Genomic DNA, 18,368 nt, shown 5'->3' on the forward strand with positions numbered 1-18,368 from the left:
TGTCCTAGTGCTGCTTCCTCCCCAGGAAACACAGCAGAGGCCACACAGAGTACAACAGCATTTAATGGTCAGAAACAGTTGTACAGTATTACAGTCAGCCACAGAAGCTGTGTTGGAGGACAAGACCCAATCCTTCCCCATACCAGGCAAAGCAGTATTGGACATGAGCTGGCATGTGGCTGGGCCCACGTCCTTATCCCCTAGGCCTGAGGGGAGACCACCTTCTGATAACCAACCCCTAGCTACCACTCTGTATTCATCAGGGGAGGGGTATAAACCCCACATGCAAGAACAACCCTTGCCCCAGTGTCAAATGGGATGGGGATGCTAGAGTTATAGTAAAGGGGAAACCCTATGTAAGCTGTTAACAGAGTTCACAGGGGTAGGGATAACCCCTGTTCTCCAGCTCCCAAATGTGCTCACTTTCCCAGCTTCTTCATCCGTTCATCAATGCTGGCAAAGTTCCCCTCAACTGTGGCCAGGTTTTCACGCATGGTTGTCTGCACCTACAAAGTGGTAGAGAGGTTTTACTCTTTGTCAGGTCCAATTGCTTAACTGGATGAGGACCTGAAGGAATTCTCTGAGAGAAGACAAGAAATGGAAGCACAATTTGTGGGCCACAGAGGGAGGATGTTTATGGCACCAATTTTCAAGCTACCCTTAGGGTACCATAGACCATGCTCAGGGGGTGAGCCCAAGCAGGCAGGACTCTTGAGAATTCCCATCCTGACATCAGCCAGAACAGTTTTTTAAAATCTGTTTTATGTAATGAGAGCTAAATAAGATTTTGTTGAAATGAGGGTTTCACTGGTTCAAAATGTTGTTAGAAAACTGCTGTGGAGGAAGAGGATATTATTCTAAGTCCTTTATATATTTTTTCATTTATCTCAGTGATCCTGTGATTGATGCTGGTCTGTCGACTTTAATGCTCCTTCCAGCACTGAGAACAGTGCCTCCAACAGAAATTGGGACTTGCGGCCAGGTGCAGTGGCTCACGCCTGTAATCCCAGCACTTTGGGAGGCCGAGATGGGTGGGATCACTTGAGGTCAGGAGTTTGAGACCACCCTGGACAACATGGTGAAACCCCGTCTCTACTAAAAAAAAAAAAATTAGGTGTGGTGGCGCATGCCTGTAATCCCAGCTACTCAATAGGCTTGAGCCCGGGAGGTGGAATCGCCTGAATCGCTTGAGCCCGAGAGGTGGAGGCTGCAGTGAGCTGAGATCACGCCACTGCACTCCAGCCTGGGCAACAGAGTGAGACTGTCTTAAAAATAAAAAACAATAAAAAGAAATTGTGGACTTGCTGTGTGCCAGGCATTACTAAAAGAATGAAGGAACTAGGTGAGGCTCATTGTCCAGGGTCAGAAAGGAAGCGACAGAACCAGATTAGGGCCTGCTTCTGACTTCAAAGCCCGGATTCCTTCCAGTGTACTGTGCTTATCAGGGAGAGTAAAGTTGAGACGACAAAGGGAAAGAGTGGGGTTTTATAAGAAAACATGTTCACTAGCCCCTAACAATTTGCCCATATTATTTCACCTCATCTACATAACTCTGAGGGAGGTATAATTTCCCAGATGGAAAGATGGAGGTTCATAGGTTAAATAAGTTGTCAAAGGGCCTTCACATTGAAAGCAGGATGGAGACTCCAGACCAACCCCCTGCCACAACACCATGCTACAAAATAGGCTAAGGCAGAACCCTATAACACTGGAGAACCTAGTTTGCACATGCTGGAGAAAGGAGACCGATCAACAAAGGGGCACACACCTGGGTCAAGAGGGTGGTATTGTCCTTCAAGGAATTAGCAATCATCTGCTGGGTGGTATCCAAGTGTGTCAAGAGCTGACCAAACTGCATGGCTACAAAAGAAAAGTATGGTTGAGACTAGAATCCAAGATGAGGGAGGGGACCAAAAGTTGCCCATTTTTCAACTTCTCTTAGCACTCCTGGCAGCTGGCCTCCCACCTTGCTCGTGCAGCTGCTTGATGGTGACAAGTCTCTGCACCAGCTCAGGGAGGGTGGAGGCAATGGGGCTCCAGCGCTGTATAGTTTCATATAGCTGGTGCACCTGAAGGGACACAATAGGGCCCAGAGGGGATGGCTGAGGCAGCCAGGTCAGTATGCACAGACTGCTACTTCACCATAATGGGGGAAAGGATCAAGTGGGCAGAGGGAAGCAGTGCCCTGACTTTCCAAGCTGATAAGCTCTTCATAAGAGCTTATGAAGATGGGGACCTGAGGAGTCAGTGTGTTCTCATGCTTTGACACTGCCACTCGGAGAACCTGAGGGAGTGGAAAGGAGATGGGAAAGGTGTCTTCCTGACCTTGCTTTGTGTATCTGCATCTTCTACAGAGGCTTTATGCTTGGCAATCTCGTTCACCTTTCCCAGGACACTCTGAAAACACAGATTTTAAGGTTGATAGGGCATCCAGGGCTTCCAAAGTCCCAAGCTATCCATAATTTAATTTTCCCTCCATTTAATACCTGTAGCCGAGCCTCCACTTGATCCAAAACTGCAAGGTCTAGGGCGCTCACCTTTGCTTGCAACAGCTCTACAGTCTCCTGGGGATGGAAGTTGGGACAAGCATCATGAAGAGGAAAGGCAGACTAGGAAGAGGCCTCCCATATTCCACTAAATTAATATATAGCTACAAACTCAAAAAATAATCCTCAAAGCAAACCCAATCCCAATTATCCCCTCTGTGATCCAAATACTCCAGTTTCTTCCAAACTCACCATGAGACAGGCTCCCTGTAGACCTGCAGAAAGGGGATTCTGGTGGGAAAGGGAGGGAAGAAGTGAGTGGTCCTTATATCTCCATGATTATCATCTCCCATCTTTCCTGGTTCTAGCTGGGAACCCACTAGCTGATCCCTGTAACTGAAGCCCTTTGATGACTCCTCCCAGGCTTATGTGGAATGTTGTAGACCTTAAGGCCTAGAGTTGCAGGATCTAAGGCTCAGATTATGTACAGGAGAACACCTGACCTGAGCATCCTGATCACAACGTACAGCTGTCTCCAGCTCTGTCAGGCGCTTTTCAAGTTCTGCGACCTAGTGGGAGGAAGGAGGTGAGATTTGCCATCTGCTTCCCTGCTGCTGCAATGGGAGGAATACGATCCTGCTCTACTCTGCTTGCCACTCGCCACCCCAAGGGACTCCTTTTCCTGGAATACATACCTAGCCACAATCTTAAAATCCTAACCGAAGGTAGATGGGCGAGGGAAACAGAGAGAATGAGGTCGGGCACGGTGGTTCATGCCTGTAATCCCGGCACTTTGGGAGGCTGAGGCGGGCAGATCACGAGGTCAGGAGATCGAGACCATCCTGGCTAACATGATGAAACCCCATCTCTACTAAAAACACAAAAAATGAGCCAGGCGTGGTGGCGGGCACCTGTAGTCCCAGCTACTCGGGAGGCTGAGGCAGGAGAATGGCGTGAACCCGGGAGGCAGAGCTTGCAGTGAGCCAAGATTGCGCCACTGCACTCCAGCCTGGGAAACAGTGCAAGACTCCATCTCAAAAAAAAAAAAAAAAAAAAAAGAAACATAGAGAACAACGAATCAGGAATCAAGGAATCAAAAGAGGAATCAATCAAGAGGAATCAGAGGAATCAGAGGAATCAGAAGCCTTCCCAGCACCCTCTCCTTGGAGAGAGGCAGGAAAATCTCTAGGGTCACGTCTCCCCTTGGCTTCCCAACCAACACTGTATCCACACTTACTTTGGCAGCTTGAGAGAACTTGTCCTGCTCAGGCCGAGAATGTAGTTCATAAGTGACAAGGCTGCTATCTGGGGGGGTCCCAGTGGTTTTTCCCCCTGATCCCCCTTTGCTGTTCTTTGTTGCTTCCAGCTGCAGTAGTAGGCGCCTAGTTAGGAGACCGAGTAATAATATCATGACTGGAAGGAGGAGGGCCAGTCACTCTCCCTCACTTTTGCCTCATAATCAGCATTAAGAAACATCTAAGCCACTTCTCTGCCACTTAGCACCCCTGTCAGTAGCTGGCTGAGTCCACCCACAACCCCAATCAGCAATGATTTTTCAACAAAGTAGGGTACCCACTTAGCCAGGGCGCCATCGGGGTCGGTAAGGTTGATTGCAGCATCTGGTCCCAGAAGCTTCTCCAGGTGGGAAGCAACCAGCTGCTGCTTCAGGGCTGCCAGCTGTTTAGCTAGCACCACAGGGGTCAGCTTCTCCTCTGTGGCTGACTCCTTCACTGTCGTCTAGTATGAAAAAAGGTAGAAATTGGGGGATGGCAAGAATGAATCAAGAAGCAAAAAAATAGGTCAAGCCCTTTAAAGGTAGTTGTAGCTGGAGGTCACTGGGATGGTTTTGAGCATGACAGACTGCCCACCTGTATGGAGCACTGCATACAGATGGATGCGTATTTGTAAACTCTGGAAACCTTAGCCCCTTTATCCAGGAGCTTAAGGAATCTTTCTTTCGTTTTTTTGAGATGGAGTCTCGCTCTGTCGCCCAGGTTGGAGTGCAGTGGCATGATCTCGGCTCACTGCAACCTCCGCCTCCGAGTTCAAGCAATTCTCCTGCCTTAGCCACCCGAGTAGCTGGGATTACAGGCATGCGCCACCACACCTGGCTAATTTTTTGTATTTTTTTAATACAGATGGGGTTTCATCATGTTGGCCTGTCTGGTCTTGAACTCCTGACCTCAGGTGATCCGCCCGCCTCGGCCTCCCAAAGTGGTAGGATTATAGGCGTGAGCCACCACACCCGGCCAGGCAGGGAATCTTTCTCTTCTTGCTTGAGGTCTTCCTCTACTGTGTAAGTCACAGCAGAGAAGGGAGAAGAGAGTTTGTAGTTACCTTGATTTTTTCAACTTCAGTGGTTAGCTCTTGGACCTCATGCAGCAGGCGCTGGTACTTTTGCTGGGGTGTCTCCTTCACTCCCAGACCCTCTCCAAGCTAGAGAGCAAGCACAGAGGGTAATGTTATATGTCTCAATATAGGGAGCCTCAAGAATTCATCCACACCCTGGGCCTAAGTCATAAAGGTATCATATCCAATTGAGAATCCACAACACCCTAGTACCAAAGAACTGAGGACAGCTAGAGGGCTGGAGGCTCTCCAGAACAAACAGCAGCAGGGCAGAGTTTCCCTGGCTGCATCCTGCTGCTTCCTCAGGAACACAGGAGGAACAGAATCCTGCCTGTATCCCTTGATCTCCCTACTACATGTCTGCTAGATAGGGTCACTACATCATTCCCATCAACACACAGACACACAACAAACCATCTCATATTCTCCAGATTCATATCCTGTCCTCTTGGTTTTTCCAATACGATCTGAGAAATCTGCCAAGAAAAGAAGATGGAACTGAGGGCCTGATGTAGGCCCAAGGCAGTCATGGTCTCAGGTGACTATGAGGGCTTCCATAAAAGATCTCCATGAGGGACCCCTTCCCCCAAGCACAACTCACTAAGACCTTAGGACAGGAAACCACTTCTCATGCTTATCCTCCAGTCTTCCCCCCTACCCAACTTCCAGCCCAGGCTCACCAAGTCCCTTTGTCCCCACTCTCTTGTCTTTGAACTTGTCATAGGCAGCATTAGGATTGACAATGATGTGTTCCACACTTGTGCTTGTCAGCTCCTCCTGCAAGAACAGGTAGTTTAGGCCAGGGACACACTCATTCCCACTCTAGAACTTACTCTACCCCACAAAATCCCCAAACTATTAGGTGACTGGGCCCTACTTGTCCAAGGGGAAAGAAGGGTGGCTCTATTCCAAGGTGCCTACCCAGGCTTAACCTAGGAAACTGAAGCTTCCTGGTAAATTTGGAGCCTCAGTTGTATAAATATTAACACCCTCATTCAACTGGGAGCAGAGGGAGCATAACCTCCCCACCCTCTCTGTACATAAGCCTTCCCATCCCCCCACGCTACCCCTCCCAGTTGTCTGGCACACACCATGCACTCAAGGCAAGAAACCAACCTGAACTCTTTTAACCTCCCCCTCCCAAAAGTAAATCTTGCCCGCTGAGCAAGTCCATTTTAATGCTAACCTCCCATCCTTGCTAGAAGGAAAGAGGAGGGAAGGCAGATAATCAGGCCACTAACCCTGAGTGTGAATATTAGGACTTTAAACCTGTTGAAGGTAAGACACAAGCTCTTAGCACAAAAAGAAGGCCGACAGAGGGCCTGACCAGAAGCCTGATTTCCAGGCTGCCATGAGGCCAGCGAATTCAGGGACAGGGAGAAGGGGCAAGGGCTTACTGGATTATCTTTATGGGACATCTTAGAAGCAACAAACATAGGCAATATCTGCTTGCCAAGAGTATCCATGGGCAAGAGCCACATGTAAGCTCTGAAACGGAGATAACCCAGCATCTCTTCGGAGATGCTGTAGCACCTGATTTTTCTCCCTGACTCCTCTGCTATGCTTTAAGCACTGAAGCTCTTCCAAAAACAGGGGACACAAGTAGGCGGTGAAAGAGACTTCACCCTAGACACTGAAGCAGAGAGGTTCCCTCCTTACTAGATATCTACATGCTGTTCAGATTCCAGTGACAACACCAAGACTGCACCAAGCACTCCTGACTGCATGTCCCTTTTTCAATTGTCAGAAGCCTGACAGCTCCCAACAGAGTACTGATGGAAGTAGGAGGGAGACCCAGGAGTCCTTTTCTGTTGGGGATGACATCTCCACCTTCTATGGGAGGAAGGCAAAATGAGCCTTCCTTCTTTCACCTAGAACAATGGTTCTCACCCCAGGCTGCATGTTAGAATCACTTAGAATTTTTTTTTTTTTTTAAACAGACAGTCGGGCAATGGTGGCTCAAGCCTGTCTGTAGTCCCAGCACTTTGGGAGGCCGAGGTGGGTGGATCACTTGGAATTAGGATCCAAATGATCCACCCGCCTCGGCCTCCCAAAGTTCGGCCAAGGCGGGTAGATCTCAGGAGTTCAAGACCAGCCTGGGCAACATAGGGAAACCCCATATCTACAAAAAATATAAAATAGCTGGGTATTGTGGCACGTGCCTGTGGTCCCAGCTACTCAGGAGGCTGAGGTGGAAGGGTCACTTGAGCCTGGCAGGTGGAGGCTGCAGTGAGCAGAGATCATGCCACTGCACTCCAGCCTGCGCAACAGAGTGAGACCCTGTCTCAAAAAAAGAAAAAGAGAGAGAGAAAAGAAAAAAAAAAAAAAAGGCCTGGGCCCAGTTCTAGAGATTCTAATGAATTATTCTGGGGTAGGGCCAGATATCCAGGTGATTCTAACCTACAGCCAGGACTGAGAACCTCTGCCTGTGTGTAGGTATGTGGGGAGAAGGTATGAGGGGGACATGATGGGACATCATTGAGAAAGAAAAGCAGATAGAAGGAAGCTCCTTCCTTCATCTCTGCTCTGCTATTAGAGCAGGCATCAGCGTGGGTGGCAGCTTTAAAAATAAGGGAAGAAGGGGGGAAAGGACAAAGCATCAACTTTGATCTTTACCTCTTCCTCAGGGAATTACTGGGCAGAGGGGTAAGAGCTATAGATGGAGGGAAAACAAAAGGACTCAGTGTCCCATATGCAAGTGCCCGGGGGAAGAGACATTTGAGTTCCAAATGATTATCTCTTTAACCTGTTCTGAAATGTTAAGGCCAGAACACCCACCCATCTAATAGCTGTGTGATCTCTGGCCTCTTATCAACTGAGAAGGGCTCAGGCTAAGGATAGACAACCACCTTCTCTGAAGTTCATACTCAGGAATATGCCACTTCTCCCTGTGAAAGCCCCAATCCAGGCCAATCCCACCCATCCTCTTTTGTTTAATCCTCTTAAAAAAGAGGAATGGGAGGCATAACCTACAGACCCAGGAAAAAAATTAATCATAGCTACCATTTGTTAAGCCCTTATTACGGGCGGGCACTATGCAGATGGGAACCTACTTTCTTATTTACGTTCCTAAGTAGGGAAAGTGGGGAGTAAAAGAGGGTCAACACATAGACGGTGAGTCTCAGAGGTTCCGGACAGTCACAGGGACAGAGAGCATTTTCATTTCTGCTGTGGGAGAGTGTCCTGGGCCAGTTGGGCTACCTGGCGCTGGCATCCTCTGGAGCCTCTCCAAGGCTGTGGCCCGGGAGCACACTCTAGTCCTCCAGTAGCACCTACTCCAGCAGTGTCTTGAAGATCTGGGGCATGTGTTGGGGGCAGTATAATTACAGTGACTTGTGAGATAGGAAAAGGCTGGGTGTGGGACTGAATAGAGGAATGAAAGATTTAGTAGAGTCTAAAGGACAGAGAAACAACTGCTCATCATAGCACACCCCATTAAAAAGCAGATGAAAGGTCAGGCTTCTTACCAGCTCCTTGTGGTTTCCCCAGAGGTGAGAAAATCAAAAGAGTTAAAAGGAAAGGGAGTGGGGGAATGGGGATGAGGGAGGGAAAAAAAAGACAAAATTGTTATTAGCAAATTGTCACATGCACTACATGACAGTCTTCCAACACACTGCACCACAGGGCCCCAGGGGAGCCTAGCGAAATTTAGGGGCCAAGAAATTTCAGCTGGGGTCACCATATACCCCAAGAGAAAGAAGAGCATGAGACTCTTTTCCCTCTGGTGGTGAGGATGTCATGAAGCTTTGCCATTAACAGCAGCAGTTTAGGATCATCTGAAAACTAGGAGTTAGATATTATAAGCCAGTGGCATGGAATAAGAAACTGGGGAGAGAAGGCTGAGGTGGCGGGGAAGCTATTAGAAATGGTAGAAGATGAAGCAGAAGTTAGAGATTCTTAGACTTGTAGCTGATAGAGGGTCAATAATTCTCAGGAGAGGAGTTCCCCTTCTTAGTTCATGGCCCTTGTCTTCCTATCTCTTAGTTTCTCTAGCTGTGAAAAATTAGACATTTGGATGACAGAATCAGTCACAATGAGAGTGATCAGGTAGGAAGTCTGATATGACTTTAGGAGAGACAAAATAAAATACATCAGGTACAGATGGTGAGTTTAAGGAATGATGAAGTACCTAAGTATAGCCCTGTTCTCATTTCCTCCTGCAAGGGAAGAGGCAAGGCTGCTCCTGGTCCCTTGCGCAGCCTGGCGTGTTTGCTTCCACCTTGAGTGGCTGGTAACTCACCCTGCAGCTCTGAGGGATCCAGAGCAATTCTGCCATGATGTTCTTGCACAGAGGGTCCAGGGGACACCAAGATTCACAGCTACCAGCACATGTGCAGAACATGTTTCTTCAACCCTCTGTTCACAAGATTCACAGGGGTTGGAGGGTAGACAAAGGGGAAGGGTGAGAGTATTTCCAAGAGGCCTTATTTGAGTCTGGGCCACATAGGTAAGGCTCCCACTTCCAGGCAAGGCTGGTTTAGAACTGCCAGGAGGGGATATCCAGTGGTATGCCCTGCCTTTCTAGGAGCTCTGCTGATGGGCAGATGGAGGTGTGGAAGGTTGAGGATGGTTGTGTGCATATGAAAAACCATGGTGGGATTAAAAACAAGTGCTTCTTTTCACCAAGATTTCATCCAGATACCTCTGACCCACAACCTCTCTGTTCCCTAGACGATGCTAAGGTCCCAGCCAAGATTCCTCTTTCTGCCAGGCACGGTGTCTCACATCTGTAATTCCAGCACTTTGGGAGGGCGAGGCAGGTGGATCACTTGAGGTCAGGAGTTCGAGACCAGCCTGGCCACCATGGTGAAACCCCATCTCTACTAAAAATACAAAATTAGCCAGGCATGGTGGTGGGCGCCTGTAATCCCAGCTACTCAGGAGGCTGAGGCAGGAGAATCATTTGAACCTGGGAGGTGGAGGTTGCAGTTGAACCCGGGAGGCAGAGGTTGCAGTGAGCTGAGTTCATGCCACTGCACTCCAGCCTGGGTGACAGAGTGAGACTGTCTCAAAAAAAAAAAAAAAAAAAAAAAAAAAAAAAAGATTATTCCTCTTTCAGCTCAGGGTAGAGGTGGCTCCAGGTCCTGTGGTCGAGGCTGGGATGTCTCTGCATAGAGTGGGTGTAAGCACCCATAAGTGCAAACATGCAAACACAAAGGAGACGTACACACACTATACCTTTCTCTGATTTGTCCCACCAAGCTAAAACCAGCTTGGGAGAAACTCAAGGAGAGAAAGAAGACAATGGGCCATAAGCTCAAGTTCAAACCATGTGGATTGGGCAGAATAGGGAGGACAGAAAATCAAAGAAAAAGAAAAGTGGTATATTAGTTTGCAGATAGTATATACCACCTCCAGATCTGTCCTATGGGTGGGTTGAAGGATGATGAGATTTTAGGCATGATTCCTGCATAACCTGGAGTAGTACTAGTCACCTTGATTGGAAGATTTCAAGTGCCCTGGCCCCGGGTGCCAGCTTACCTAGTACGTGACTCCCAGTCTCTTTCACTAATGGACTCCCAGACCCCCCAGGGCTGTTTGGCTAAGTGGCTGTGCCTCAGAGGGCAAGACCTGAGGTTCTAAATCAGACAGGGAAAGTGGCCACTGCTACTCTCTGAGCCTATTCAGGCTGTACACCAACACTGCAGCCAGGGGACTTCAAAACCATGATGACAAGGAAGATGGACAGAGCTGTAGAGTAAAACTGTCCGGGATGGATCAATATATTGCTGACCATCCATCCATTTCAAAAGGAGGGGTGCAGAAACAGAAAGACTCACAAAAGCACAAATAATCCAAGTTATTATCTTACAATTGCATATAAACCTCCTTTTCATCCCATTTACATTTCTCTAAAGACCTAGCATAGGGGAATATTAAAATGAGTTTTTCCCAGAGATAATCCACATACAGCCAAGAACTGAGGACTGTGGCTGTCATCCCTTTTGTTCTCTATCCTTGTCTAGAATAGCTAAAAGTCGTTCCATAAAAAAATCTTCATTTGATCTTAGTCTGAGGAGGAGAAAGGAAACTGCCTTCTAACTCCAGCCCCTAAATGCCTCATGTTCAAAAGCATTTATAGCCTCCATGCTTCTATCCCATCCTCCACTGGACAGTTTTACTCTGCAGACCTCACAAGGGGAAGAGACAATGATTCATGGATCATAGCTGTTTCTAACCCTTGATTAATGATCTTTAAACATAAGGCCAGCAGGCCCCTCAGTCACCCAGCCAGGGACTCACTGGAATTTAAAACGATTAGCTACAACAATAGCACAGTGGCAGAGCATTGCATGCGAGATGGCAGATGAAAAAAACATGCAGAGAAGAAGCATTGAATGGTCTTACTTGTGCAAACTAGTGTCCAGGCAAGGTGGTGAGGAGGGAGGACGGGGGAAGCATTAGGAAAAACTCAGGTAAGTTCAAGTGCGCCAACAGTCAATGAACACAATCAAGCATACTCCAGGATCTTCTAAACTGTAAGGAAGTACTGTTTCTCATCTCAGGAGTGTCCAGTAATATCTACCTTTTGGAGAAATGAAGCCTCTGCCAGGGCCCCATCAAACTATGGCTAGGTCATTTTTTCCCCTTTTACTGGGGGTAGTTATGCCATAAAGAGAGAAGCTAAATTGTTTCTAATGAGGTTTTTCTTAATTTACTTCCCTTATTTCAGCAGTTCAAAAGCCATGAGCAGAAAGCCTCACTGACCCAAGGCAGGCTGTGGGCCCGGGGGTTAGGGTGGCAGTGTGTGTGTGGGTGGAATTCTATTTGGGAATTAGTTTTCCAAACATTTTAAGAAAAATCTCCAAGCAAGCCTATTGCCCCAATTAACCTGGGAGTGTCTGAAGTGCAAAGAGATCTTCCCAGATTGAGGAGGAAAGGGCTACAGCCCGTGCACTTTCCTGGTCCATTCCTGTTTTAGAAGATTTTACTTCCTGCTAAAATTGTTTTAAAGGGGTAGTAGAAAAATCAGGATTGGCCAGGCATGGTGGCTCATGCTTGTAATCCCAGCACTCTGGGAGGCCTAGGTGAGTGGATCACCTGAGGTCAGGGGTTCAAGACCAGCCTAGCCAACACGGTGAAACCCTGTCTCTACTAAAAATACAAAAAATTAGCCGGGTGTGGTGATGGACACCTGTAATTCCAGCTACTCGGGAGGCTGAGGCAGGAGAATCTCTTGAACTCGGGAGGTGGAGGTTGCAGTGAGCTGAGATCACGCCACTGCACTCCAGCCTGGGCAAAAAGAGTGAAACTCCATCTCAAAAAAAAAAAAAAAAAAAAAAAAAAATTCACAATCATCTGTAGCAAAATTTAAATCTTTTATGCTTTCCTCCCCCATCCTCCCCACTATGGGAATCGGAAAATGTTTATGTTTAAGTTAAATTAGCAATTTAAATCTTTAAAGGATATTTGAGGACATTTTTCCTTTAGTAGCCCAATTTCTTCCACAGTGGAGGAATCACAGGAAGAAAGTTATGGAGCAGTGAGGGTCGACACAACTTGACTATTCCTTTAGACAGAAATCTGGAGACCCGGCTGGCGTGGTAGCTCACGCCTGTAATCCCAGCACTTTGGGAGGCCAAGATGGGTGGATCACTCGAGGGCAGGAGTTCAAGACCAACCTGGCCAACATGGTGAAACCCCATCTCTACTAAAAATACAGAAAATTAGCCAGGTGTGGTGGCACATGCCTGTAATTCCAGTTACTTGGGAGGCTGAGGCAGGAGAATTGCTTGAACCGGGGAGGCAAAGGTTGCAGTGAGATAAGATTGTGCCACTGCACTCCAGCCTGGGGGAAAGAGTGAGACTGTCTCAAAAACCAAAAAGGAATCTGGAGACCCCCTGAAATGTTCCACAAGAGTCTGTCCATATTGGTTGTCTCTAGGGAAGAGAACTGAGTGGTGGTAGGCAGAGGTGGGAGGCAGATTTTTCACTACTTAGCCTTGAATCCCCTGTTCCCTGTGCATATATTACCTACTTTAAAAACTGATAAAATTAAAGTTGAAAATAATCTGAAGATTAAGGCGGAGAATGCTGTTGTCAGGGGTTAAGAAGGTGACTGAGGCTGGGCACGGTGGCTCACGTCTGTAATCCCAGGACTTTGGGAGGCCAAGACAGGCGGATCACGAGGTCAGGAGATCGAGACCATCCTGGCTAACACAGTGAAACCCCATCTCTATTAAAAATACAAGAAAATTAGCCGGGTGTGGTGGTGGACGCCTACAGTCCCAGCTACTCAGGAGGCTGAGGCAGGAGAATGGCGTGAACCTGGGAGGTGGAGCTTGCAGTGAGCCAAGATCATGCCACTGCACTCCAGCCTGGGCGACCGAGCGAGACTCCGTCTCCAAAAAAAAAAAAAAAAAAAAAAAAAGAAGGTGACTGAAAATCTCATGGTTCAGCCACAAGACAGGTCACGTGCACTGTCACTTGTACTAGGTCTTGGGCAGGTAGGCAGGAAACAGACAGGCTGCTGGTGAGATCCCAGGCCTCATGGACATGACATTTCTAGATTATCTAAGCATACAATTCACTGCTCCTCAAATTGCATATTTACGTCAGTATTAAAAGCAGCGGCAGAGCCATTACTCAGCTGACTTCCCAAAAGCTGCAAGCCCCATAGGGACATGCGGGGGCCAGAGACATTAGCTGACATCAGGAAACATCTTGGCTCTTAGGGCTCCTGAAGCGGCTGAAGGTCTGCCCACCCCATTCCTCCCTAGTGACAGAGAGTCACTTAGCTGAGCCTTAGGTGACAGAAACAATTCAACTCTTCTTGTATTTGCCATTCAGCTCATATGCACTTCTATATTGGCACCCTGGGCAACGTGCCAAAGGAAATGAACACTCACAGTATCCTCTCCTCATCAGCCACCCCACTAGATGCTACTAAAATAGGCTGTTCAGGCTCTGAGGGAGAAATAGCCAATCAGAGCTGCATAGTCAGGTTCTTCCACACCTGGAATGGGTGTCATCTCCTTTTTATTAAGAGATATCCCAGTATCTTCAAAAGGGAATGACAATATATATTTTTTTGTTTAGAAAGGGGATTACTGTGAAACTACCTGTTTGTATCACAGCAACAAAAGGACTGAGTTCTATTCATTATCTCACCATGAAGGGCAGAAGCCTAGGCCTAAGTTGAACAGTCTGAACTGTGGTAGTGCAGTAAAGTTCTCAGCATACAGCTGTCTCTTGGCAACTGCGGGAGACTGGTTCCAGGACCTCCCTTGATACCAAAATCTGCATATGTTCCCATCTTCTATATAAATTGGCACGGTATCTACATATAACCTATCTACATCCTCCTGTATACTTTGAATCATCTCTAGATTACTTAAAATACCTAGTACAATGTAAATGCTATGTAAATAGTTGTTATATTGTGTTTTTAAATTTTGTATTTTTTTTATTGTTGTACTGGTTTTTTTTTTGAGATGGAGTCTTGCTCTGTCACCCAGGCTGGGGTGCAGTGGCGCAATCTCGGCTCACTGCAACCTCCACCTCCCAGGTTCAAGCAATTCTCCTGCCTCAGCCTCCCTAGTAGCTGGGACTAAAGTGCTCGCCACCATGCCTTGCTAATTTTTATATTTTTTAGTAGAGACGGGGTCTTGAACTCCTAACCTCAAGTGATTTGCCTGCCTCAGCCTCCCAAAGTGCTGGGATTACAGGCATGAACCACCGCACTAGGCCTATTTTTTATTTTTAAAAAATATTTTCCATTTGTGGTTGGTTGAATCCATGGGTTTGGAACCCATAAATACAGAGAACCGATTGTACACACTCCTATTCTGTGAGGACAGAGGCAGCTTCCTGTAAGATGCCTCTTGGAGTGACAGGTGCACACCCAGGTCCTTGAGCAACAACATCATCTGCATTATCTCCAAGATACTCAAGCTTGGGGGATAGATTGGCATGCCAGCAAATACAGAAGCCACAAGGAACACACCACTGGGAGAAGGGACAGAGAAGGTGTTTCCCACAATGTAAGAACCACTTCCACATGGGGGAGTCAAATAAGAAATAAGTGAGTACGCCAAGCCATACATTGTAAGCCAGCAGTCAGCATTCCCCAGAACTAACCAGCCCCACAGACATAGCCACAGGACTTACAGACAAACATACTGAGCCTGCATATTGCAATGACTCTTGGACACACCTTTACTGAGAACTCACATCATCAATGTGATCCCAGCCCAGCTCTCTTCAGAAATAATAGAACCTAAAACACATCCTATAAACACACCCCTTGGCACTTAAATAGAGTTTTTACTGTTGATTTCCATTCACTCAATTTATTTTTCCCTTCTATATGTTTCCTATATGTATCCTAATTCCCCATTAGTCTGGGGCTCATTGGGGGCAGAGACATTTCTTCCTCTGCATTGCACAAAAAAAACCACAGAACGAACACACTCAATAAACCATACTAAATGTTTCCCCTCACAGTTAAAATGTGTCCATACCTAATTACTCCATCCTCAGAGTTCTCCGATCTAAAAATGCAACCACAGTCTCACCTCCGCTGACATGAAATATTTACATTCTTCCTCAAATTTGTTTTGCTCTAAAATCTTGGAATCACTTTCTTAATTCCTTGCCCAATGGATACTGGATATTCATATTGAAAAAGTATTTCTCTATATTTCAAAGTCTAGTTCTTGGTAGCAGTTTATTACAAGTGCCCAGGCTTCATGATTCATTTCTATGGGTTAGAACCCAGGGGCCTAAGTCACTAGCCCCATACCTGTTTTGAGATATTTCAATTTTATTTAAAAGGCCCAGGAATCAGGGCTTTGCAAACAGATGTTGTTAGCTGTAATTCCACTGACTTGACTCTCCCTCCTGCCATTGCTCATTGGTGCCTGCAAGCCCAGCAAGGTCTTTGCAAGCCCTGCAACCTATATACCACCCAGGCTGGGGTTGGCATACCCGCTTATTGCTGTAGCTCCCCAGAGAAAGGGAAGGACCTGTCTAGGGGAAAAAGGTCAGAGTCCGGAGGAGTCTGTGGCAACACACATTCTTACCGCATCAAACTCCGCTTGATCATCCTCAGGTAGGTCGCTGGTTTCATAAACATCTGGCTCATTCCTGGCCTGCAAGTAGAAGCAGTGACCACCCAACCTCACTACCCAGCATCCAACAACACCCCTTACCCCACTCCATTTGAATAAGCTAACGGAGAAGGCAGGGTGCGATGCCAGGGTTCTGTCCTTTCTCCTCCACCTGTCCCGTGAGTCAACAGTATGTCAGTTCCCATGTCTCAAGGGGTAGGGATGACAGCGGAGACAATTGGGACCTGACAGTAAACGGTGAGTGTAAGTGATAGCAACGATGTTACCCTAAATCTAGAGGCGGGCAGTCCTTGGCAACCACTATTGCCGAAGAAGGTGAAGGCTATCCTCCAATTAGGCCCCGTACACCACTATCCTGGCACAAGGATTGAGAGTGACTCAGGTCCTTAGTACTCAAGGTCCTGTGTCCCAACCCTCACCTTGAGAAGCAGGCAGGGCAGCACAAAAGGAAGGTACACGCCAGGATTGTCATGGGAGTGGGGGGTGGGGGAAGGCACAGGTTCCCCCAAGGATAGAGCTCCTTATCTGGCACAAGAGGGTTCTGCCAGATTTCAGAACCTCTTCTTTGGCAGGATGAAGGCCATCGCTAAGTGGTCTGGTGTGTGTGTCTGGGGTAGCGATGGGGTCTTATGGAGAGATTTGGGGGGGGACATGGAAGGCGTTGACACGGATGGTGGAAACACTCAGGCACAAGCAGTCAGTACCCGGAGTCGATTTCTGGGCCGAGCCACCGGCGACTGCCGGAAAGTGGGCCTGGTGCGCCGTCCGGCGGCCCTGCCCAGTCGGGTCAGAAGAGTTCGGGGGGTGCCGAGGCCGATCGGAGAACGAGCGGCGGGAGCCCTTGGGCGGAGGATGGGCTGCAGGCGGGAGGGGTCGCGGGCTGGTTTCTGTTGGGGGTCCTTGGGAGGTCGGGGGCGCGGTCCTGGGGAGCCGGAGCCGGCCCTGTACTCACAATGCCGGGAAGGTCGGCGTATTTAGGGTCCGCCATGGCGGCGGCGAGACGGGGCTGGGGGACCGGGGCCTCGGTGGAGCCGGGGCCGGTGTTCGGGTAGGGGAGATGCTGGGTTCGGGTCCCGGGCTAAGGCGGCGGCAAAGGGAGCGGCAGATGAGCAGGAAGTCTCGCGACAGCAGTAGCACAGCAGAAGGGTAAAGCAAAAGTCGCGAGAACAGCCCTGCTGTCACACCCCTGGAGAGGCCAGGATTGGGGAGAACGAGGCCAGGGAATGAGGTAATGGCCAGGGGACGCCGCCTAGGATTGTGGGATGTGTAGTTTTGGTGTACGGGAGCTTGGGCGGCGAGCGACACAGGCGACAGGCCCACCTCACTCCCCTTATCCCTCCCAGGGGGTGGAGTCTGAGGGAGGGACAAACAGGTCGGGTGTATAGGGGTGCGATGCAGTGAGTTGTATGGGGAAGGGTCGAGGGCAAGGTTATCTCCGAACGTTAGGGGTGGGGGAGGGAGGAGAGGAACGAACCTTGGGGAGCTATTTCATACAGCCTTTTCTCTCACTTTTACAGCAAGTCAGTGAAAGAACATTTATAATTCCTGTTTTGGGCTCCCAGGAATAAAATGACTAGATTAAATCATACAGCTAGTCATATTGTGACACAGCCGGGGTTTCAAAAACAAGAAGTTTGCTTGATACTGTGTATTATAAAAACAAAATAAAAACAAGAAGTGCAATTTAGTAAACGCTTAGTGTATGTTAGGAATGAAAAAGTTAGGCAATCTTCTCAAGGGCTTTCAGATAATTTGAATTTCAGATAATAAGTAGGTGTGTGTGTGTGGTGTGTGGTGTGTGTGAATGTGTATGGGTATACTAACCCCCCAAAAATTATGTATCTGAAATTCATATTTAACTGGGCATCCTGTTTTTGTTTTTTGTTTTTCAAATCTGGCAATCCTATCGGAAGTTCATAAATAGGTAAGTGGTGTCTCCATGTCTGTCTGAACACTCTCTGGGCTCTTAACCACTTCGTTAATAGTTCTCAGACTTTTATTTATTTTTCAATTTTTTCAATTTTGTGGGTACACAGTAGGTGTATGTATTTATGGGACACATGAGATATTTTGATACAGGCATGCAACGTGAAATAAGCACATCATGGAGAAGAGGGTATCCATCCTCTCAAGCATTTATCCTTTAAGTTACAAATAATCCAATTACACCCTTTAAGTTATTTTAAAATGTACAATTGAGTTATTCTTGACTATAGTCACCCTATTGTGCTATCAAATAGTAGGTCTTATTATACTTTCTAATTTTTTGTACCTATTCACCAACCTTACCTTCCGTTCTCAGACTTTTAAATTTCATCGTTCAATAAAATTGAAACAACTACAAACCTTGAAGATTTGCCTTTTTATTTTATCAAGTAAGTATATTACAAATAGAAAACCTATTATTTACTATCACCATCATTACTTGGTAGAAAAGCAAGAAGGACACACTCAGAATAAA

The 18,368-nt window shown here is 47.5% G+C and overlaps 1 protein-coding gene across 1 annotated transcript; it reads right to left on the bottom strand.

Moving 5' to 3' along the window:
• Positions 1 to 47: 47 nt before the first annotated feature.
• DCTN2 (dynactin subunit 2) lies at positions 48 to 17,026 on the bottom strand. The gene is given in 14 exon segments (NM_001131270.2): positions 48 to 506; positions 1,769 to 1,860; positions 1,967 to 2,069; positions 2,326 to 2,397; positions 2,487 to 2,564; positions 2,739 to 2,777; positions 2,990 to 3,055; positions 3,724 to 3,868; positions 4,063 to 4,223; positions 4,824 to 4,922; positions 5,250 to 5,311; positions 5,516 to 5,612; positions 15,860 to 15,928; positions 16,860 to 17,026. Coding segments are annotated over 11 exon segments (945 nt in total). The 5' UTR covers positions 5,253 to 5,311; positions 5,516 to 5,612; positions 15,860 to 15,928; positions 16,860 to 17,026; the 3' UTR covers positions 48 to 419.
• Positions 17,027 to 18,368: the final 1,342 nt, after the last annotated feature.

This window comes from Pongo abelii, chromosome 10, assembly GCF_028885655.2.
Source record: "Pongo abelii isolate AG06213 chromosome 10, NHGRI_mPonAbe1-v2.0_pri, whole genome shotgun sequence".
NCBI classification, from domain to species: domain Eukaryota; kingdom Metazoa; phylum Chordata; class Mammalia; order Primates; family Hominidae; genus Pongo; species Pongo abelii.